This window comes from Esox lucius, chromosome 22 (assembly GCF_011004845.1).
Source record: "Esox lucius isolate fEsoLuc1 chromosome 22, fEsoLuc1.pri, whole genome shotgun sequence".
NCBI classification, from domain to species: domain Eukaryota; kingdom Metazoa; phylum Chordata; class Actinopteri; order Esociformes; family Esocidae; genus Esox; species Esox lucius.
In genome coordinates this window covers 8,526,646-8,548,946 of record NC_047590.1, presented here as the reverse complement: position 1 = coordinate 8,548,946, position 22,301 = coordinate 8,526,646, and the positions used below count along the sequence as shown (strand labels likewise).

The 22,301-nt window shown below is 43.1% G+C and overlaps 3 protein-coding genes and 1 long non-coding RNA gene across 10 annotated transcripts in view; 2 read left to right on the top strand and 2 right to left on the bottom strand.

The window, feature by feature from the left end:
* The window catches only part of si:ch211-246m6.5 (von Willebrand factor D and EGF domain-containing protein), a 40,247-nt gene extending 33,701 nt beyond the window's left edge, over positions 1 to 6,546 (top strand). For 3 of the 4 annotated variants that reach the window (XM_020042411.2, XM_020042410.2, XM_013139943.3), the window contains 7 exons: positions 281 to 376; positions 1,650 to 1,745; positions 2,322 to 2,417; positions 3,273 to 3,368; positions 4,204 to 4,299; positions 5,827 to 5,924; positions 6,119 to 6,546. In XM_020042411.2, coding sequence (XP_019897970.2) covers positions 281 to 376; positions 1,650 to 1,745; positions 2,322 to 2,417; positions 3,273 to 3,368; positions 4,204 to 4,299; positions 5,827 to 5,924; positions 6,119 to 6,139 — 599 coding nt within the window. In that variant the 3' untranslated portion in view covers positions 6,140 to 6,546. Of the gene's footprint in view, positions 1 to 280; positions 377 to 1,457; positions 1,628 to 1,649; positions 1,746 to 2,321; positions 2,418 to 3,272; positions 3,369 to 4,203; positions 4,300 to 5,826; positions 5,925 to 6,118 lie in introns of those variants that run through there. The other variant, XM_020042412.2, reaches the window with a different exon arrangement.
* On the bottom strand, positions 363 to 11,631 carry LOC109614928. Of its 2 annotated transcripts, none has more exons than XR_002195931.2 (3): positions 11,547 to 11,631; positions 9,311 to 9,419; positions 363 to 422 (listed from the first exon to the last, which is right to left on the bottom strand). It is a non-coding gene; the product is annotated as an uncharacterized LOC109614928 (long non-coding RNA). The 2 variants fall into 2 exon arrangements; XR_002195930.2 differs by lacking the exon at positions 11,547 to 11,631 and adding an exon at positions 11,005 to 11,091.
* si:ch211-246m6.4 (transcription factor 15) lies at positions 11,052 to 12,833 on the top strand. The gene is made up of 2 exons (XM_010891062.2): positions 11,052 to 11,696; positions 12,689 to 12,833. The coding sequence occupies exons 1-2, from the start codon at positions 11,121 to 11,123 to the stop codon at positions 12,719 to 12,721; spliced, it is 609 nt and encodes a 202-aa protein (XP_010889364.2). The 5' UTR covers positions 11,052 to 11,120; the 3' UTR covers positions 12,722 to 12,833.
* Positions 12,834 to 14,400: 1,567 nt separating this feature from the next.
* On the bottom strand, positions 14,401 to 20,261 carry bzw1a (basic leucine zipper and W2 domains 1a). Of its 3 annotated transcripts, none has more exons than XM_010891058.3 (12): positions 20,108 to 20,261; positions 19,157 to 19,230; positions 18,825 to 19,001; positions 18,441 to 18,535; positions 18,083 to 18,148; positions 17,711 to 17,846; positions 17,077 to 17,186; positions 16,699 to 16,881; positions 16,214 to 16,360; positions 15,775 to 15,913; positions 15,333 to 15,455; positions 14,401 to 15,211 (listed from the first exon to the last, which is right to left on the bottom strand). In XM_010891058.3, exons 2-12 carry the CDS (start codon positions 19,218 to 19,220, stop codon positions 15,180 to 15,182), a joined length of 1,272 nt encoding a protein of 423 aa, XP_010889360.1. In that variant the 5' UTR covers positions 19,221 to 19,230; positions 20,108 to 20,261; the 3' UTR covers positions 14,401 to 15,179. The 3 variants fall into 3 exon arrangements, with proteins under 3 accessions (XP_010889360.1, XP_019897972.1, XP_010889363.1); XM_010891061.3 differs by having other exon boundaries at positions 15,180 to 15,211; positions 16,711 to 16,881; positions 20,108 to 20,260; XM_020042413.2 differs by lacking the exons at positions 19,157 to 19,230; positions 20,108 to 20,261 and having other exon boundaries at positions 16,711 to 16,881; positions 18,530 to 18,535; positions 18,825 to 18,902.
* Between the last annotated feature and the right edge of the window lie 2,040 nt (positions 20,262 to 22,301).

Genomic DNA, 22,301 nt, shown 5'->3' with positions numbered 1-22,301 from the left:
ATCGGTTCTATGTGCAAAATGATGATTCTGAGAAGATTACCATTAATGTTCTGACCTCTTATTGATTTGAATGGTTTGAGCAGTTTTTTTTTTATCTTGCATTCTTTTTAACATAATTAATTGTTAAAATACCACATCCTAAATAAAAGAAGAAAAAAAAAACATTAAACAGGACAGGGCAGCGCAAAGTCGGCAACACCGATTGACAAAAATCTAACGAGAAACTAATTCCATTCTGTCTCCGTGTTCCTCTGTCCATTCCATGGATGTTTGTCTGTAGTGGTGTGTAACCGTCACTGTCAGAACGGAGGAGCGTGTTTGTCTCCTGATGAGTGTGCCTGTGTTCCCGGCTGGACGGGACCCTTCTGTGAGACAGGTACCGTTCTTTCCAACCCTCAGTCATTTCACTGGCATGTTGTAGCCTATTGCGAAGGTGCACAGGGATGGAGGAATGAAGTTGGGACTTCAGAGTTTCAGCTCTAACCCCGGCAGTTTTTAATCCACGGCGTGTGACACGGTGGCCTTTTTATATCTTTGTGAAATTACAATCAGAACCGTGTGGAAAGAGTAACAATGTGCAATGCATAATACAGGAATCTGAGGCCCCAGTGGCTCTTAACAGAATATATCTCTCTTGATCCGAGTGATGAAATTCTGCACACATGCTCTGGGACTTGAATCTTGCTAACCAACACGATATCTCAGACACCACCGGCACAATTTCTATTACATCTTGTCATTCACCTAAGCGAGATCCGGAATTTATAAAATAACACTGATTGGCCCAGGGCAGCAACGCATCAATTGTGTAGGGGCGACATGTTTACTGTTGTCTTGTTTGTCTAGCTGTCTGGCTTTAGTCAGACACAGTCAAAGCCGCATCTGTTCAATTCTGAGGTGGAATATGGCATCTGAACAAACTGCGGTTTGACTTCACACAAAACTAGAGTTAGTAATCCTAGTGCTAAATTTGTGTGTGTAACAGCTCATTTCTGTGCAATGTGTTTGTACAATGTTTGGTCCCCTACTGACTAGGGTTAATGAAGCTTCGTTAAATAAAGAAATATATACTTTCAGTATAAAAAAAAAACACTACGTTAAGGCAGTATAATTTTTATTCATGAAAAATTGATATATTTAAAAGAATATTACTGGTATGGGTAAATATTTCATGGTTCCATTTCTTGCTGGGATTGATGCGGTGGCCTAGTCAATGATTCACTAGAGAAGTCCTTTGTTTAGGCTTCATTGTACCTGAAAGTAGTCTACCTCTGTAGCATATTTACTGAATTTTCCTGCCACTTCAGCTGACAGTTACACTCTCTCTGTCAGTGGCCCTGAACGACAGATTTCCTGTTAATTTCATGCGACTGCTATTGGAAATGAGATAATGAGAGAATTCCGCTTGAATAAGGCTGTAATGTCTTGTACAGATACCTCATCACCATATTTTACAGATTTTTGGGCTCCTAAAGTCATAAAGGAGGCTCACCCCCGAAAAAGAATGTAGAAACAAAAAACAGAGGTGTGTCCTTTGCCTATAGAGCAGTAGAGCATCTCTTCCTACTCCTTTAATTTAACCTTCTGCTTTCTCATTGATGTTTAAGACTTAATTGGTTAATGAATGACTCTGATACTTTCTCTTTCAGCTGTGTGTGCCCCTATGTGTCTAAACGGAGGAGATTGTCTTCGTCCAAACACATGTGTGTGTCCGCATGGCTTCTACGGGGCCCAGTGTCAAAATGGTAAAATAAACAATGAACACAATATAATTATCGCAGTTAGCAGGAACCCTGTTTTGCCTTGTAAATGCGAACCCTAGCGTGCCGCAAACACACTTTACATTCTGCCCATGTCCACAAATAGTCCCGACAACACACTGAGTCCATGTCTCGCCATGGGAGTATTTACTTGTGTATTTACTTGTTGAATTATCCCATGATTGTGTTGTACGAGCAGAAACTAATCTGAAAGATTGACAGGGCTTTAGGTTTGATTTGCCCGGAATCCATCAAGTGCTCTGGCAGAGTTCGGACATGTCCAATCATCAAGGGATTTCTCGAAGTAACTCTCTAACTGTACACTTTTTTAATCCCTATTTGTCGTGAAGCCTCAGCTCTGGGCGGCCTGCTGTATCGATTAATGGGGCCGCGAGGCACTCACCTTTATGAAACGTTGCGTCTCTGTTTCCCCCGACTTCGCTCACTTCCAGTCCTTCTCTCTCCCTCTCCGCTCGATCTCATTCTCCCCTGCCTCTCCCATCCTTTGTCTCTCCTCTTTCTCCCCCCCCCCCCTCCCCGTTTCCTCTAACATTCTCCCAGCTGTCTGCACCCCCCCCTGTAAGAACGGCGGCGTGTGCATGAGGGACGGCGTCTGCTCCTGCGCCGAGGGGCACACTGGAGGGCGATGTGAAAAGAGTGAGTTTAGCCGCCCTCCCCTCTTTCTCCCCCTCGTTCCACGCCCCCCCCCCCCCACACCCCCCGCCCCTTTTTCCTACTTCTCTCCACTCCCTCTCCTCCCCTGCCCAGCTCGCCCGCTCCCCCCTCACCCCCCACCCGAAAATGCCACCCTCCTGCTTCTCCTCCTCATCATCATCTATTACCAGCACCATATGTGTGTCTGTCTACTGAAGTGCCCTCAACACAGGGGAGGCCGTTATTCCAGCCGCCCGTTAATGTACAGCATATTGCCGTGTAAATTGAGGCATATGGATTGGGGAACGCATTTGAACGATGCACTCAGCAAGAGACAGGCCCGCGGGAGAAACAACCAACTCACGGTCGCAGCTTCACATGGAGACCCAGAATCCGGGAATGGATTGAAATCAAACCCGACGGCGGGGCCAACAATCGGAAACGCGTGCAAGGTTTTATTCTTCGTTTTACATGAAGGTTTGAGTCTGGTTAGTCAGTGCGCATTGGAATTTCATACTGCAGGGGGGATCGTTACTTCCATGATAGCTACAGCAACGTGATCATTCTCGAAGTGTCTGTCTCCATTGCTTTGATGACGCCTATCAGGTAAAGTAAATGCCTGGGTAGTCTTTCATTCTTTAATTGAAAACTCTCTCAACCGTGCAAGACAGAGTAGTTAATTATTCTGGTCAATATGGTTGAGTTGCAGTGGAATTTTTCAGCATCTCTCTCTCTCTTTGTCTCTCTACCTCTCTCTCTCTCGCTCACTCTCTCTCTCTATCTCTCTCTCTCTCTCTCTCTCTGTCTCATTTTGTCTCTCTCTGTCTCATTTTGTCTCTCTACCTCACCTCCCCTCAGGTGTATGTGAGCCCATGTGTGTGAATGGCGGACGGTGTGTGGGTCCAGACGTGTGTGACTGCCCGTCAGGCTGGCGAGGAAAGCGGTGCGATAAGCGTAAGAATGATCACGTTGTGGCGCGGTTACGTCTTAACCTCACCATGACAACCACGACACCTCTTAGCCTGTAAACAGATGCTTCCGTGGTAACGGTGGAGTGGTGCGGATGTAAACACAATTAGTCGTGATGTTTGGGGTGTCTTGTGGCTCCGTGAAGGCATGCGGTTTTACGCTTCCTCAAACAAGCATTTCAAAGCAATAAGTAGTCTCAAATAATGTAAACAGCTTGTAAACAAACCTGTTTATAAAATTAACAGCATTGTAATGTACAATTAGATATTCTTGAAACTTGGAAGGGGTACTTACGAAAGGACTTTGTTCCTTTCAGGACGCGTTCATAACAATATAATTAACAACATGAATTAGTCATACAGTTTATAATGACGGGTCTGGGAACTGATCAAAACATATATGAAACATTAAGAAATTAACATTATTTGTTTTACCGTTGCCTGGTTGCAGTTGCTATCTAATTTGGCCTAGGAGATCAACATAAATTTTTTCATCAAAGTCCTCAGATGCAAGAAAAAACCCACTTAGTTTTTAGTTATCTCGGATTCATCTCTCCTCATTCATCTTTCAATTACCCATGTGAGCGAGTATGCTCATGAAACCCCCATGAGTAAAACCCCCATGAGTAAAACCCCCATGAGTAAAGCCCTCATGAGGGAGAGGGCCTCAAATAGATTGCAGTTCTATTTTTGCATCCAGTTATGTGGAACGTCATACTGACGTGTGCAAGCAGTTTGCATGAAACGACAAAGCTGACCGTAGCACGGTATATCCAATGAGCTGGAGGTGACCGGCGTTTTTGGTGACTCCGCCCGTACAGCCTCGTGTCTACAGAAGTGTCTGAATGGAGGAGAGTGTGTCGGCCCCAACACCTGCAACTGTCCCCGGGGCTGGGAGGGCATGCTGTGCCAAGTCCGTAAGTACCCCCGACACACACACCAAACAAACGCTCTGTGTTTTAAATGTTCCTTTTAAGGCCCAGCACAGGGGCTTGACTGCAATTACATTATCTTTAAACTCCTGTGACCACCCTACACATTCCAGGAGCGCTTTATGTACGAGATCCAGATTCCGGAATTGTCTTTCCCCCCTGCCGTATCACCGATGAACATATTTACTGAACATGTCTATCACTCCCCATGGCCGTTCTTCAGAAGCTCTCCGTCAGAAGTAGGCTCAGCTAATTGACATTGCCGCCAGCAGAACTGCAGATAATGCGATGAGCAATGCGATGAGCAACATGATTCTTTGCGCTCATAGAATATATATGTGTTTGCCCCACCTGGTGACCGTGTGACCACAACAGGACCAAAACAGGGGAGAGGACCTTTGACGTTTCCTCTGTGTGTCTGCTTCACATTGCTGAGTCCACCTTGAAAAACTATTAGGATGCGATCACAGCGGCGTGCATTTGTCAGAAAAGAAATAACAGTAACTTGGAACAGTCCTATGGGAATTATTGTTGGGGTTTTATAATGGATTTCTTTTTATAACCTTTTTTTTTCTCATAGGATTTTTACAGGATAAGCTTTCTACTAGACTCCCCTTAGTTTTCATAGGGAACACAGCCTGAATAATGAAAACTCCAATACGAGTCGTTCGATGTTTCAGAATCAAGGCAGGAAATCATAAAGGATGTTTTTACCACAGGAATTGACCAGCAGATTAACCATCAGCGGTGTGATTGTCACACACACGCACCCACACACTCACTCACCCACACACTCACTCACACACGCGCACCCACACACTCACTCACACACTCACTCACACACACTCACTCACTCACACACGCGCACCCACACACTCACTCACACACGCGCACACAGTTACATCTCATTGGAGTGTCACTAATAGATTCTGCATAAGCTTGTTCGGTCTCAGCATTAACCACCCACATACATTACTTTGAAGAATGACTCAAGAGTCATGAGAGGAAAGGAAGTACTTTACTCCCTTTAAAGTGAAGTGACCGACCAGAATGATTCATCGTGTCTGTTTATTTATTTACTCTTCCTCAGCTCTGTTTATTTCATTCTATCAAACCACTAATGGCTCTTAGTAAATCTCCCAAGTAAACACCACAATAAAATCTATAAACGCAGAAGCATCGAGAATTCAGGCCACGCAGGGGTATTTAAGGGTATGAACGTTATTTCTGTCTTAAATGTGAAGGCAGTCTCAGTCCCAGCTAATGCATTTAGCCTTGCATGGTTATAATTCACAGGTTTGATGGGATGATTATGGTAACTGTGTTGTCATGGTTCCATTTCCGCACCTCTCGGGTACTTATCCACAATCCTCAGAGTGCTCATACGAGCAGAGAGAGATTAGTGTCACCTCTGTCGTTATGACAACGTTGTTATTAGGATGTCTGATTTAGGCCCTGCCCTCTCTCTTTCTCTCTCTCTCTCTCTCTCTCTCTCTCTCTTCCTCTCCACAGCGCTGTGTGAACAAAAGTGTCTCTACGGCAGCCGCTGCATACGACCCAACATCTGCGCCTGCCGAAGAGGTTACTCCGGGCTTCTGTGTTCCCAGAAGGTAAGCGGAAGCATCAGGTCCAACCTGATCCGAAGTCCGGACAGGAAATGACCATGGAGATAAGCACCGATGCTATGTCAGAAAGCCTGAAAGATCGTAACTTCTACTGTCATACACTGGCTGGTGCATTTAAGGACCGTGTGGGAATGCATGGTGAAACACTTCTATTAACATACATCTATGGTGTTTTTCAGCTCCCAATTCCACGAGGCTGATTGGAGGAGTAACTAGAAATGCACTGAAGACACAAGACAACACAACTCCACCAGACGTGTATTTTAGCAAGTCTTTTGTTCCTTCAAATTAGTATGTAACATACAGCACAATTCCAAAGATTATGATCTCTGTACATGGCCAATGTATGTATGATATCTGTATCCTTGGTAAATATGACATCACTCACACAGGACTGCGAGCATTAACATATAATCATGTACCAGAGCAAGTAAACGAAGTAACTACCATCTACAGATACAGTGTCTTTAAACCAGTCACTGGCCAAATCTCCCCATTAATTTTATTTATTTAGTTGTGTGATGTTGTTTTATACTTTTATACTGTTGTATATATCATCAAATATGTTTCATGGTAATCACAAATAAAATTCTGGCCATGCACTGTATGATAGTAAAGTTCATTTGTCCTGGGCTTGATCCTTTTCCTGTCTACAATCTCTTAAAAAGTCATGGAAATGCTGTTCATGTAAGGCTTATGGATTAGGCTTAAACCATTTAGAATAAAAAGCTGTGTGTTTATAAAAGAGGCCCGTGGTAATGACAGTATGTCAGTACTGTATGTACAGGTATTACTGGTGGAGACTAGAAATGATCACATAGATGATGGAACATGGAACATGGATTTGAACTTTTTGGGGCCATTTCTCTGTTCCCTTGATGAGGAAAAATGGGGAACATTACAAATAGGGTTAGAGTGAGGTTAAGATTAGTGTGAGGATTAGTCTTAGGTTTATGGTAAGGATTAGGCTTAGGTTAGAGTTAGTCTTAGGTTTAGGTTGAGGATTAGGCTTAGGTTAGAGTTAGTCTTAGGTTTAGGGTGAGGATTAGGCTTAGGTTTAAGGTAGGAGTTAGTCTTAGGTTTAAGGTAGGAGTTAGTCTTGGGTTTAGGGCGAGGGTTAGTTTTAGGTTTAGGGTAAGGATTAGTGTTGGTGTAAGAGAACAACATCTTAACTGAGCCAATGGCAATCTATTACACTGCTGAACCTTTCTGCTTTTTTCTTCAGTTTTCAGAACGCATTCAAATTAGTTTTAGTCCTGTTTGAGCTCAGTAAAATTAGGGTCTTCACAAATTGTTAGATGTCATGTGTCTTTATTCTAATCCCCCACACAGGGCATATGCATCTTCAGCTAATTCTAGTTGAACCAAAGCAAGCAGCCTCTGCTCCGCTGTTGAAAGGCAGACTGTTGTGAGTCATTCTGTGGCAACCTGGCCATCACTAACTCCTGGATGGTAAATATCACGGGACAGCCTGGGATCCATCCTTTGTAGTGTCTCACAATTCACTTTCAAAGGCAACATTTCTAATATGAATTACTTCTGTATTGTCTGACTTTTCTCACCCACAGGATGTTAGTGGGAGATATAAACTTTTTTATATCTTAGTTTTAACCAACCAAGGTTAAAAATAGTTGTCACAGTAATGAAAATACGTCTTTCTCTCTCAGTGGGTGTTCAGTATATGTTCACGTGTCTGCCTGTCTGTCTTTTCCTCAGTCTCTCTCCCTCTGTGTGTGTGTGTTTGGTTCCTTGTTATACTATACTCAGTTGTAAAGAGAGAAAAAAAAGAAACTTTGACCTTGTGGGGACGTTCTAGCCCTCTCTCGCTTTCTCCACTCCATCAGTCCGCAGTCTCACAACCTACATTAAACCCTTTATAGTAACCAATAAGGTGTGTCTGTACACAGCTTTGTGCTAATCACAGTGATTTGCAGTGCGAGGTTACCCGTGGTTACATAATGGTCTTGAAACAAAGCAGCCACCCACGACAGACCAGTAAATGAGAGGAAGGGCGGCAGTTTAAACATTTCACATGTCAACAACGCCTCTCATTCTGCAAAGACTAACTGGATGGATAGACCTGCAGCTTGTTCCCCTCCTCACCCACCTCCTCTCTCTCTCTCTCTCTCCCTGCATTTCTCTCCTTGCTCCTCTGCTGTTTTCCCTCTCTTATTCCTCCCTCTGTACTCCACCCAGTTCCCCTGTCACTATCCTCCCCTCTCAATCTTCTCATGCTCCCTTAAAACCCGTCCCCTCGTCTCTTGGGAGCAGTGTTCGTGACGGAGCAGCTGCGTCAAACACGTCACGCACCTGTCATTGGAAAGTCTCTGTGCTGTCACACACGCACAAACGGTAGACAAACACAAGTACGCAGTAGAAACCCACTGACACCGTGGCCGTTGGCACACAGACAGGCTGTCAAAAGCACAGCCGCCATCAAACTGGCACAATCGCCAGTGCTTTATTGCCATCTAGTGATTGCTAAAACACAGTGTTAAACATAAAGATGGAAAGAGGTCTCATTGGTGAAGCCAGTGAAGGCCAGCGCCATGGGGGCCATCTCCATGTTGTACGTAGTACATTTAACCTAATGTATTAGCAGTTCCTTTCTGATGACCTACACAGTGATCCAACATGGGCACCAGCAGGGGTAGGCCATGAAGTTGGAAGTCCCATCTATTTTGACTATATCAAATGGTGGGTGTCTGTCCATGCTGGAACACGTCTCTCCAAGTTAAGCCCTTTGGCGATCTCTATGGTATGAACTGAAAATTCCAAAACAGCAACATATTTTAAAAATCTACGCAAATCTTTTTTTTTTTTTATATAATTTCTTTCCCACCTAATTTCTGTTGTGGTTGAATTGATCTGCTTTTAGCTATTTAAAATAATGTAGAACATACTGATAGATTGAATGGGAACGCCCAGGGGATGAACAGTTGGAGAGAACCTTGTAAACCTGGATTATTCACTCACAGTTCTGGACAACATTCTGGCATCATGGCTCCACCTACATTAAGAGAAAGTAGCACTTCCCTGAAACACTTCAACAGAAAGAATCATACGGACTCTGATTTCTAGGAACACACATCCTAAACTAATAATGCAACAACGTCTTAAATATCCGTCATTAGACTGGCACATATCTGACATGAACCTGATTCATTTCCTCACTATGTGCAGATTTGCATTATCATTGATTAGTGACCTTTGCGTGGTGTGCAAATGTGTGCAAGTCGTTGTGGCAGGTCGAGGGTTTGGAAATTGGGTGTGAATCAGCAGAAAATGCTTCCGGGACTGCTTCCAGGAAGATTATTAGAAAATTAAGTTTCTGCCTGGGTTTTATCGCCACAGCAAATCCACGCATTTACCTGGGCTGAGGGCGCCTCTCTAGATCACACCCTGTAGTCCTGAAGAGCCTGGATCGGTCTCAGCAGAGTTGTGCTGAAACTCTCGATAGCTTGCTCGCACTTCAGAGATCTGCATAAACATGGAAGGGTCAGAGGTCAAGGGGAGTCTCACTGTAGGAGGGGTTTTATTTATCTATATACACTCACCTAAAGGATTATTAGGAACACCTGTTAAATTTCTCATTAATGCAATTATCTAATCAACCAATCACATGGCAGTTGCTTCACTGCATTTAGGGGTGTGGTCCTGGTCAAGACAATCTCCTGAACTCCAAACTGAATGTCAGAATGGGAAAGAATGGTGATTTAAGCAATTTTGAGCGTGGCATGGTTGTTGGTGCCAGACAGGTCGGTCTGAGTATTTCACAATCTGCTCAGTTACTGGGATTTTCACGCACAACCATTTCTAGGGTTTACAAAGAATGGTGTGAAAAGGGAAAAACATCCAGTATGCGGCAGTCCTGTGGGCGAAAATGCCTTGTTGATGCTAGAGGTCAGAGGAGAATGGGCCGACTGATTCAAGCTGATAGAAGAGGAACTTTGACTGAAATAGCCACTCGTTCCAACCGAGGTATGCAGTAAAGCATTTGTGAAGCCACAACACGCACAACCTTGAGGCGGATGAGCTACAACAGCAGAAGACCCCACCGGGTACCACTCATCTCCACTACAAATAGGAAAAAGAGGCTACAATTTGCACGAGCTCACCAAAATTGGACCAAAATAGGTCTGATGAGTCTCGATTTCTGTTGAGACATTCAGATGGTAGAGTCAGAATTTGGCGTAAACAGAATGAGAACATGGATCCATCATGCCTTGTTACCACTGTGCAGGCTGGTGGTGGTGGTGTAATGGTGTGGGGGATGTTTTCTTGGCACACTTTAGGCCCCTTAGTGCCAATTGGGCATCGTTTAAATGCCACGGCCTACCTGAGCATTGTTTCTGACCATGTCCATCCCTTTATGACCACCATGTACCCATCCTCTGATGGCTACTTCCAGCAGGATAATGCACCATGTCACAAAGCTCGATTCATTTCAAACTGGTTTCTTGAACATGACAATGAGTTCACTGTACTGAAATAGCCCCCACAGTCACCAGATCTCAACCCAATAGAGCATCTTCGGGATGTGGTGGAACGGGAGCTTCGTGCTCTGGATGTGCATCCCACAAATCTCCATCAACTGCAAGATGCTATCCTATCAATATGGGCCAACATTACTAAAGAATGCTTTCAGCACCTTGTTGAATCAATGCCACGTAGAATTAAGGCAGTTCTGAAGGGGAAAGGGGGTCAAACACAGTATTAGTATGGTGTTCCTAATAATCCTTTAGGTGAGTGTATATATATACAGCTCCGGGAAAAAAAAACTAAAAAAGTTGAAAAGGATGGTTTTGAGTGAGGAACAGAAGCGTTCAATATTCCGTGGTCTCTTAATCCTTCTGTTCCTCACTCAAAACCTTCCTTTTCGACTTTTTGGGAAAGGAAAGAAAAAGGTGCAGCGGCCTCTTCATGTTTTCCAGAGCTGTATATATATATGTGTATTCTCTATTCCCTCCGTAGACCACGACAGGTGGCCGCTCCAGACTCCACCTATCTTGCCATGGCGACCGGGCCCAGAAAGGATCCGTCATTCAAGAAATGGCATGCTGACCTGCCAAGGGGACGGCGTAAGCTCAGCTATAGCGCAGGACGCCTGCACCCCCGGTCACCGGATCACACGGCAGCAGCTGGTCCCAGGTGCTATTTTCACTCTGCGTTTATAACGTGATGGGCAGCAGCCGGCCGTGCCATGGAACAGACAGAGATCCGATCCCCTGCCTCAGACACCCGGCCAGGGTCACCATGAAGTCCACAGGGAGCAAACAGGGTGCCGCGGCGGACGGTTTCCACTCCCGCCTGGAGGACCTGGATAGCAGCAGCGAGGAGAGCTCTGACAGCAAGTCGACGGGAGGCGGCAGTCCCCAGAGAGGGGGCCGGGAGGGGGCCGGGCAGAGCGAGAGGCGGGGCGGCGGCCGCAGGCGCCTGCTGGGCATCAGTAAACAGAGGCAGGCGGCCAACGCGCGGGAGCGGGACAGGACCCACAGCGTCAACACGGCGTTCACCGCCCTGCGCACCCTCATTCCCACGGAACCGGCCGACAGGAAACTGTCCAAGATCGAGACACTGCGCCTGGCGTCCAGCTACATTTCTCACCTGGCCAATGTGCTGCTGCTGGGGGACGAGTGCGCGGACGGACAGCCCTGTCTCAGGTACCACGCCATCCTGCAGAGCTCCAACACCATCAGTGGCCCCTCGGGGCTCAGGCCCATATGCACTTTCTGTCTCAGCAACCAGAGAAAAATGGTGAGTCGTCCTTGTAATAAATCAGTTCTCCTCTTTGAAATTCTAACTCAGGTTTTCACTACTGCATGAGGGGCCATGAAATCAGATATGGTTACAGATTGGTTGACAGTTTATGAGTCGTAGTCATGTGAAAACATAAGTACACCCCCTGGAAACCAGACTTTTGTTTTTATGTGTATGGACATATGGATATGTAATATTTACTTTATTGACAGATGAAGGTATCCTAATTTTTCTGTCATTGCTTTGCTTGTGTGTTTTGGGTCATAATCATTTAAAAAGATGGCCTCACATTCTCTTCAATAATTATTTGGTACAAGATGTGATTCATGGTTGACTGTGGCAAGTGTAGCAAGGCCCTGAGGCAGTTAAAGCGGCCCCAAACCATAATGCCACTTCCCCTATGCTTTATGATTGCTGTGAGGTTATTATGTTCAAAGGCAGTGTTTATAATATTTATCCTGAGTGCCTTGGATAGGTCTTTTAATCTTGGCATGATGTTTTACCACACACCCTTCTGGTTAAGACTAAACCAGACCAGGTTTCTAAAATGTATGGAAGGCCAGACCTTCTCCAATTAGATATTCTAATCATTTGCACCTGTTTTCGGGCATCTGATTCTAATGTTAGCAATTTTATGTGATGGTGAAGGTAGGGGTGTACTTTTTCCCACATGGGGTTTGCATAAATCGTTTGTTATACTTGGTTACCTTGATCAATGAATGTGGTTGGGATTTAGCTTAAATATCCATGTGTTCAAATACGTAAAAAAAAAAAACAGGATACGTTTCCAGGGGTTGTCCTTAATTTTTACATGACCGTATGGTGGAGGGCTGCATGTAACCTATAAAAAATGAATGGAAGGGATTTTTTTATATTTAGGTAATGGGTCACTACCTAATACTGGAGCAGTTCCATAACAGCTGTGATAATCAAGTGCTTCAGTGGTTGTACTTTTAATATAATCCACAACGTCTTCTCTACCCTCACAGCTCAGAGATGGAGAAAAGCACGCAGCCATCTAACATGGGCACGCACTTCTGTCAAGACAAGGATGCAAGAAGGATGCATACTGAGTCACATTAATGTTTACATGTAGAGATACCTACAACAACAAGTGTAAAGTTGTGTGTGTGTGTGTGTGTATATATATATATATATATATATATATATATATATATTATTTAAAATATAATTTATATAATATTATACATAACTTTTGTAAATATGTTAGCTATATCTTAGGACAAAAAAACAACTGAAATGCACTTTCCATTGAATGTCTTATACGCTGTGTTTTGGTAAACCTGTAACTCAAGCCTAATGTGCATGGTTGCACCTGACAGTGTGCAGACTATTTGGGTATCAGAAATAGTAGGCTCCAGTGTTCCACTCCTAAAAACAGTCCGGCCAACGCCTCCCCCTTTGCAGCCAGTCACATGATGGTTGTAACTCTAGCCTCCGTCCTGCAGTGGTTGCCGTCAGTAGTGAAGCGGCTCCGGAGGCCTCATCTCCTGGCTGAATAATCTGTTGCCAAAAGAAGAGACAGGGCATTCATGAGTATAATGAATTGTTAACAGCCGTTTGAGGTACATTTCCCCTTTTTATAGTCTGATAGCTGCAGTGTTGCATTTTAACTCAGACAGTCAACAACCTTCTCCAGGACAGTCAACTCTTCAACCAGGATAGTCGACAATTTAACCAGGATATTCACCATTTGGTTTAGGGTGCTGTTTCGAGGCAGTACTGGAATATGAATGGGGTAAATAGATATAAAATATGCTTGAATCAACGTTGGATAAGTCCATGTAGGCCTTTGGGCAGAGCATCCCCATTTTCTTTGTGTTTACAAACTGTACCCCAAGATCCACTCATTTTCCAAGTCAAACTAAACATTGTGTTAGATTAGAAGAAAATGTCAAATGTGTTTACAATTGTTACAGCTTGTAGCTTTAGGCTTGTGTTAAGATGTACTGATTTGTAAACACTTTCAGGAACTAAATGTTATATATATATAATCAGCCTGAGGCCCGTCTTTGTCGTGAGTGGAAGTTAATGAGAATGGAACATATGTACACTGCAAATTGACAGCAACTAAGCCCAAAAACAGATTTGTAAAATAATCAAATATAAAATACCCTTATTTGTGGGAATAAATAAAAAAGATCCAGCTGAATTCCAGGAAATGTCCCAACCTAAAAAAAGGCTAATTATTTTAATCCAGGAGTATGACCTGTGGGCCTGTTTTGGCCTGGGCCACCTGCAACAGGACCCTGTAGTATTTTCATAAAATGTTTACTTGCACATATTGCACAGGTCTCATCACAATTCAAACACACAAGTTCCGCAACTATCTGTACAGCATGGGTTACGCTCCCAGAATATCTTGCAAAATCTGATGTAGTTTAAGGTTCTATTATTTGGATGATTTGTCAAAACGTTTACCTCAAGACCCCTGAATGTATTAACCTAATTATACCCCTTCTGTTCTAAACATACTTGAATTTCTCCTATCATGTCTTTTGCACAGAAAAAGAAGCTGCTTGAGAAATTTAATATTTTTGTACAGTAAGTAAATGTAGATTGTAATAGAAACTTGTACACATCACAATAAAAAATACTTTCAAAATATCTTAATGTTTCATTGCAATCTGTATGTTGTATGTTTGTATTCTAATGTATGAATGACCACAAAAACAAATCATGAATTTTAGTCATGTTTATTTCTTTAAAAAAAGTCAATTGGTTTCAGATTAAAAGTAGTAACCAATATTAATCAGTTAGCTGGCAATGCATCTTCCAGAGAGGACATCACTCAGGTCAGGGGAGTTCTACCATGATGACCGCCACTGCACAATGTTCATCAGATCACCAATTCAACGTTCATTACAGCTTCATCCAAAAGGCCAAGGTCTGGAAAGGAGCTAACATGAGGACAGGGCTACTGCTAACCGTTTGGCGTAAAAGGCATTGACTCATTTTAAGGGTGCCTTTAAGTCACGTGGCAAGAAGGCATACTACTCCAATATAAACCAATACAGTAGTATGGGGGAATATCACAGTTATTACACTTTACACTGGAAGCAGCAACAACAAAGTATCTTAATCATGTGGAATGTTCAATTTCCCCAAATACAGAAGGCATTCTAGTAATACTAATAGCAAGGGGGTACTTCTCTGCTTCTTTACAAGCAAGTTAACACTTAATTTGTAGTTTTTTTCAGTTGGAGATTTTATTAACTCTGTGCACTAGTATGTTTTAAAATGAGATCAAATAAGGAGTCAACTGTTTACATCACAGCCCTTGAATTGCAGGTAAGTGTAGCAGAGGGGTGAAAGAAAACAGGAGGTAGAATAGAAAAAACATTAAAATAAATTGGGATATGGGAGAGACTAGCGTTTCTGTAACAAAAAAATAAAACCCATTCTACTGCTCCTGCTGCTACTGTGGTAGTTAAAATGCACATCTGGAGGGTTGAGGACTCAGTTCTCCTCCTCCTCCTCCGACTCAGACTCTAGAAGACAGGAAACAGTCCACACGTCAGTAGGAGCTACTTGGCAGAACGCTGCAGAGCATTTCAAAAAGGTTAATAATTAATATTGAAAAGGGAAAGTAATGGACAGCCATTTCTTTACCTTCCTCTGCATTCTTCAGCCACTCGACAAATTTCTTCATCTGCTCAAGGAACACGCTCTTCCCTTTAGCAACGTGGGCATCCGCGTACCACTTCAGAATGGCCTCTTCACTCAAAACATCCGCTGTGTTGGGTGAGGGGGGGGGGGGGGGACAACAAATCTGAATGTTAGGTCAAAGGCCATGGGAGCCTGGGTCATGTTCTTAGAGCAGTGGCTCACAAACCTCTCCTTGGCGACTCACGCTTCACAATACAGTTCCAGCCCCACACAAACTCACCAGAATCACCTATCCCAAGGCTTGATGACCTTGGCAAGTTCAATCAGGTGCTCTGGTATAGATCTAACAAACAAAACATGGGGTCCCAGGAGAGGCTCGACAACCACAGCATTAAAGACAAGTCAGGGACCGGGACACGTTAAGCCCTGAAGTGCAACACCACACCTTTGTAGAGGAGCACCACAATCTTCTGGAAGGCCTTCATGAAGTGGATGTTGTCATAGCAGTACTCCTGGATCTTCACCAGGAGGAGGATTTCAGAGGCTCCCTGGGATGTGAAGGCCTTGAGGAGAGGGCTGTATTGCTGTGGAGCATTGGGACAGAAGCGGGAAAGGGTACAGGCACTGGGGTTAGTGAAAGGTTGATCGCAGACAGCAAAGTAGGACGAGGACAACTTCAAGAGGACTGGATTTCAAGTTAGTCAACTGGAGAACTCAGTTGGCTCAGAAGGCTGTAAGAGTAGTTGACAGGACTCCAGAACCCCGCATACTAATAAGAATACGTTTCATACTCTGTCAATACTACAAGGGTCCACAAAACACTGAACAACAAACCGGTTTACCTCCACCCATACAGCCAGAAACCCACCCAAGTCCACAGTTACCTTCAAGTGTTTGATGGCTTGTTCGCAGACCAGCTCCTCTTTCTTGTTCCATTCCACACAGCTCATGACACTTGACCAGACAATGCCGATCATCAACTGCTCAGAGATGTTAGTCTTCTTCATCTCCTCCCTGACGTAGCCAATTATCTAAACACAGGCACAGCAGATGTCAACAAACCGCTCCCATCCACCACTCATTTACTGTGCATACACACCCTCACCAGGGTATTTCCGGAGCAAACTAATCAGCATCCTTGAGCCACAAAGCTCTAGCATCACTGTCCAAATAAATGAAGAGGGGAAAGTAAAAACACCCCAAAACAGTTTAAACAATACTTAGTAATAAGAGATGTAGGTGGGAAAATATATAATTCCTGTTGAAATCATATATTAAAACATACACAACCACTAACTTATTTGCTTTGGATAAAAAATAAAAAAAAAGTCTAAATGAATAAGCATCCGGGAGGTTGTATATTAATTACTCCGGCCCTAACTTCTTTGAAGTTGTCCCCACGACCCATCATCTCCTGAAGCTCTTTCTGTAACTCTTTACGGGACCCGATGGCCTCCTGGTTCCGGGCAAAGTCTGACAGCTCCTTCAGCCCAGCATCCGTGAAGTACTTCGAGAAATGCTCACAGCTCCGCTTGTTGGCAGGGAAGAGCTCCTGTGACATTAGGATAGATTGATTGAGGCCATTAGTTCCTATTCATACAGACTAATTATAATCACACATTTTGGTATCTCCCCTGAACGTGCTTCCCGACACAGAACCCTAATCATGGGATATATGTATTGGTATGATTTCAAAAGGGGACAAAATTATTCCAGCAAGTAAGTCTCTGTAGCTGGCCGGCCTTACCATCAGTCTGTTGTCCATGCCAACTTTGCGAAGTGCGATAGCAACTGCGTTGATGTCCCTTTCATAAATCCAGGACTTGAACAGTTTCACAGCAAAGGCTGCAGATACTCCTACAAACAACCCAGAAAGACTCAGATGGGAAATATCATGTCATAAACACTTGATCAAGTCACATTCTGTATACGAAACATCCCTTGCAGAGAAATAGAAAACAGTTGGAATGGATAGTGTTCGTATGAAACACTATTCTATTCAACAAAAACATTCTGGTTTTCATCAGGGAAATGTTCCAAGCATTTCAAATATATAGCCTAAAGGAACTATTAAAAGAAATGCTTCAAAATTATGATTTCAATTATTAAGGTAAGCTTTACTCTTAGGGCTGGGGCATATTAACCAACCGTAATCTCAACCCCCCCCCCCCCCCCCCAGAGGTTTTACCTATAAATCATTTATAACTAGATGTCTTGTTTTTCCACAAGTAAACGATTGTTTATTCATAAAAATATATATTTTTTAAAACACTAACAAGCTGCTACTTTTGAAAAACTCAGATGCGCGCACACAGTCTGTTTTACCCATGTAGTTGATATTAATCACCTAGAGGCAGAAATGGTTGTAAACCAAGACTCACCCTCTTTGACCACGTTCTCGTTGAAGAGACTCCCAATGACGGCAGCTGATATGTTTCCATTGGCCAGCAGAATGCCAGTGAGCATGGCCAGCTTGTTGCGTTCTGACTCAGTGAACCCTTTTAAAAACAGCAGCAACTGCACAGCACAGGCAGCCAAATCAATCGCAGTGAGACTCAGAAGGCACGTTTCATAGTCAAACCACTACTAATCAGTTAGTAGGATTAGACAGATTTGTATTAAATGCATCCTGCCCAAACAAAGTAAAACCTAAAGCCCAGACGCAAGCAACAGCATGCAGAGTAATAACAGGCTGCATCATGTCAGACACCAATCTGTGACAAACATCGGTAGGAGTTAAGAAAATGTCTTACCTTCTTGATCTCCTCTTCAAACCCTTTCTCCAGGTACTTGTAACGCCGGATCAGCTTGTTAAAAACCTGTGTGAGCATAACAAGATCAAAGAGGTGTCACAGCTGAATATTAACACACCAAGAAGCTCAAACTAGCTCATCGGACAGGGCTTTCAAACAACATCAATGACGACTAAATATTTTTGTCATTCAGCTGAAAACCCTTTACAGCAGTGCTCACATTAGTGAGCGCACACATTTCTGACCAGGTTCGCTGTTGGGATTTGAACCACCAGCTTCTGGCATTGCAGGGGCCATGCTCTACCCATGGAGTTACACAGAACCGCAAATAAAAGAACAATTATATTCAGTTACGCACCTGAGCATATGCTTGCATTGTCTCCAGGTCCTCTTGTGCCGTGAAGAGGCAGAACTCAGTACGGGTCATGTCGTCGGATATACTCCCGCCTGGGGCTGCAGAGGAGAAAGGACAAGAATGGAAAGGCGGCTCAGAACAATTTCTAAATGGTATAGAAACAAATTTGACATGGTATGGCGCCAAATCTATCCTTGAAGCCGCTTATCTCAAAAGTTTAGACGGCACAGATTGAGAAGTTGGAAAAGAACACATGAAAGCTAGCTACTTTCAACACAAAGAGTAGGGTATTTATTACATCAAAACATTTAGGGGCCTTCCTTTTATTCCTCCAATTATTGCACAACAAAACATTGTTCGGCAGAATGAACACGCTCCTGTACTCACCCAGCATTCCGCCAGCCACCAGGATGTCAAAGAGTGTCTCTGCATACCGGCGGTAGTCAAGCTTGGCGCCAGAGGCATCAAGGAATTTTGCGACAGCTTCCAAATCAGAGCCAGTTTGATTCAAGCCTTGAACGATACTTTCTTGAAACTGAGTAGGGTCAAATCTCTCCTTTTCATCTGTTGAAATAATTATTTGGAATTTAATCATACAACTGAACTCCAAAACAAGAGGCAACTGGAAGCATCATAAAAGTGAACCCCAAAACTGTAGAGGTGACTGTAGCAAGTTTCTAAAACAGGCTGACAATGGAGATCAACTCAGTTCAACTTGCCTCTTTTCCTCGTTTTGAAACGCTGGCCGGTAAGCGTTGGCTTTTGCTGCTTTTGATTATTCATAAAAGACACTCTGTGGATATGGACGGTTTAATGAGTTTAGTGATTGAGGACAGTAACTTAAAGTAGTGTTCAATAATCAGCGATAAATATCACAATTAACATCAACGATTAGCTAATGTTTTAACTTGTTGAAAACGTGTTCTGTCCACCAGGGTTTCTATACAGTACTATAACGCATTAGCTTCGACTCTCCGGGTCGCAAGGGCCTGGCTATACCTTCCGGTGAAGTAAACTTAACGTTAGCCAGCTAATTAGTAAGCAACTGGTAATTTGTCGAGCTTAGAAAGTTAGCTAGCTATGGAGGTCATGTTAACTATAAATATAAACATATAAGTGCTATGTAGGAAAAGCTAGCCAACTCGTATAATGTTACTCAGCTAGCCGCCAGTCACTTTAAGACGGTAACTAGCTAATGTAGCTAGCTTGGTTAGCATGGGGCCCGTTCCACCATGCGCCAGTTCAGATGGGCCTTGTTCCTGTGGCACCTGCTGAAGTTAGCTAGCTAAAAAGCTACCAACCATTTCCTTTTATTGGTAGCTAACAGGCAGTTGAAAAAACTTGGTACAACTCGAGATTTACCACTGACAATTGCATATCAGTGGTTAACTAACATTATCAGGTTGTATAACTAAAGTAACAATGTTTACCCAAACAAATTAAGTAGCAAATATACAACCAGGCATTGAATCAGTTAATCGGATACATTGCTAGCATGTTAGCCAGCTAGCTAGCAATTTAGCAAGCTTGCTAGCGTTAAGTTAACAATGCCGGAAAATATAAATCTAAAACGTTAACACTTCAGTAGGCACTGTTGGTTTGAATAGACACAATTACATATGGCTATATTCAATTCTCAGAGTAATGTGTGAAGTGTGCACGTCACCTACCGAAATGTATGCAGATAAAAAACGGTTATAGAACGAAGGAATTCAAACACCAAATTTCAAGCCTCTCGACCTAGCTAACAAAAAGACCCTTTCCAGAATCACTAACAAGTTTCTACAAGTACGCATGCGTGTTTAAATCTAGGTCACGTTCAGCAGAGCAAAACGTTTTATTACGTTTATATATAAATATGTTGTATAGTTACAAACAAAAAAAAACGTAAACGGAATTTATTTTCCTATAATTTATATCTGTAACGTTCTAAAACGTTTTCTTTATAAACATTGCCGTGGAACCATTGAACTGTATTTGGTCGTGTGGAATGACTGTTCAAAAAAAGAAATAATAATAATAATAATTTGCATTGTCAGGGTTAATCAAGTATTTAGAAGAAGTAAGTAACATTTTTGATTATGTGTGCATTATGGGCAAATGAAAACTTTTACAGTAGGTTTTAACATATGATTTGGGTATCCCCAATGGGAGTGGAAGATTGCATATACCAGATCCGAGCTTTGACCACGCCTCTTCTTTCATGGGAAACTTGATTTTAGATTTATTCTGCATTTAACCCTTTTTCACATTGAGATTAGAGACACTTTTATATTTTTCTTCATTCGTTTTTTTGGTTCTAAAGTCCATTGATTGGTTACCATCATTAAGAACTGCAGCAGTTAAAATGACGTTGCTCGATAATTGTGAAAATGTCTCCCGCCTTTCACAATTATCGTTATTTAGATACATTTATATTTATCAGTAAAATCAGAAAGATTATTGATGACCATCAGTCTGGCAGGGGTTACCAAAGCCATTTCCGAGCTATTTGAAGTACATCATTCCACTGTCCGACGGAAAATCTACAATAAAAGTCCAGACACTGTCGTCTCACCAAAGTCAGGGGCTCGTAGAAGTATCTAAGAATCCCTGGGTAACATCAAAGGATCTACAAGCCACAGTCTATGTCAAAATGGATGAGTCAACTGTCAGAAATATATATTATCTATAGGTGCCTTGGGAAGGAAAAAACCTCTGCGCTCAAAAAAGAATATCAAGACCTGACTGATATTTGCCAGGCAATACCTGGGTAAAAAGAAAATACTGGAACAATGTGCTCTGGAGAGATAAGCCAAAGGTGGCCGCAATGCCAGTTGCCTGATTTGGATTTAAAAAATACTACCATTGAACAGAAGAACTTCATACCAACAGTAAAGCATGGGGGTGGTGGCATTATGGTTTGGGTCTGCTTTGCTGCCTCAGGGCCTGGCTGAAATGCCATTATTGAGTCAACCATGAAATCAATATTGTACCAGAACATTTCTGAGAAGAATATGAGGCCATCTGTAAAAAAAGCAGAAGCTGTACCGAACATGGTCCTTCAACAGGAACTCATACAAAACACAGAAGCAAAGCTATGACAGAATGGCCAAAAAAAAGAAATGGAGGGTTATGGAATGGCAGAGTCAAAGGCCAGATCTCAGTTTTGTCCATGAGGGGACTAAAAGCAGGCCATGCATGCAAGAAAGCCTTCAAACATGACATTGCATTATGGAATGGCCGTGTCAAATCCCAGACCTATCGAAATGTTGTTGAGGGAACTGAAACGGACCGTGCATGCCTGAAAACCCTCGAATGTGACTCCTTGGAAGGTGTAATTTAAAGAAGAGTGGCGAAAAGGGTCCTTCCAGTTAATGTAAGAGTGGCTTTAGACCTGGGTTTCTGGTGCTTCAACTACCGTCTTTTGGATTTGCCCCGGGTTTTTTGATCCAATTCCAAAAACAGATTTATATTTTGTTGGGGTCTGATCAGTTTGCATGAACGCGCGTATGACGCTCGATAACGTCAGCGTGCTTGCGAGCTGACATTTAAGGCAGCGGAGCTGACATGATAAAGGCTTTGCAAGCTGACATGATAAGGCAACCAACAGAAACAGGCGCAGCGAGAGCCAAATGCATTAGGTGTCTTCCCGGCCAAAGAGCTTCTCAGACATGTCTTAATCTTGCCCCTTATTTTGAAATGAGAAAAGCCCCCTCCTCCGCATCGCGTACCTCATTACATATATTTTTGATGGCCAAGAAGCCAAATTCGTAATGAAATGTTCCGTATTGACGAAAACTTCGCTGGCAGTTTACGACTGTTTCTGGTGGATTTTCGAAGTGCGCATCCGTGATTAGGTGTATAATTGATTGTCAAGCACAA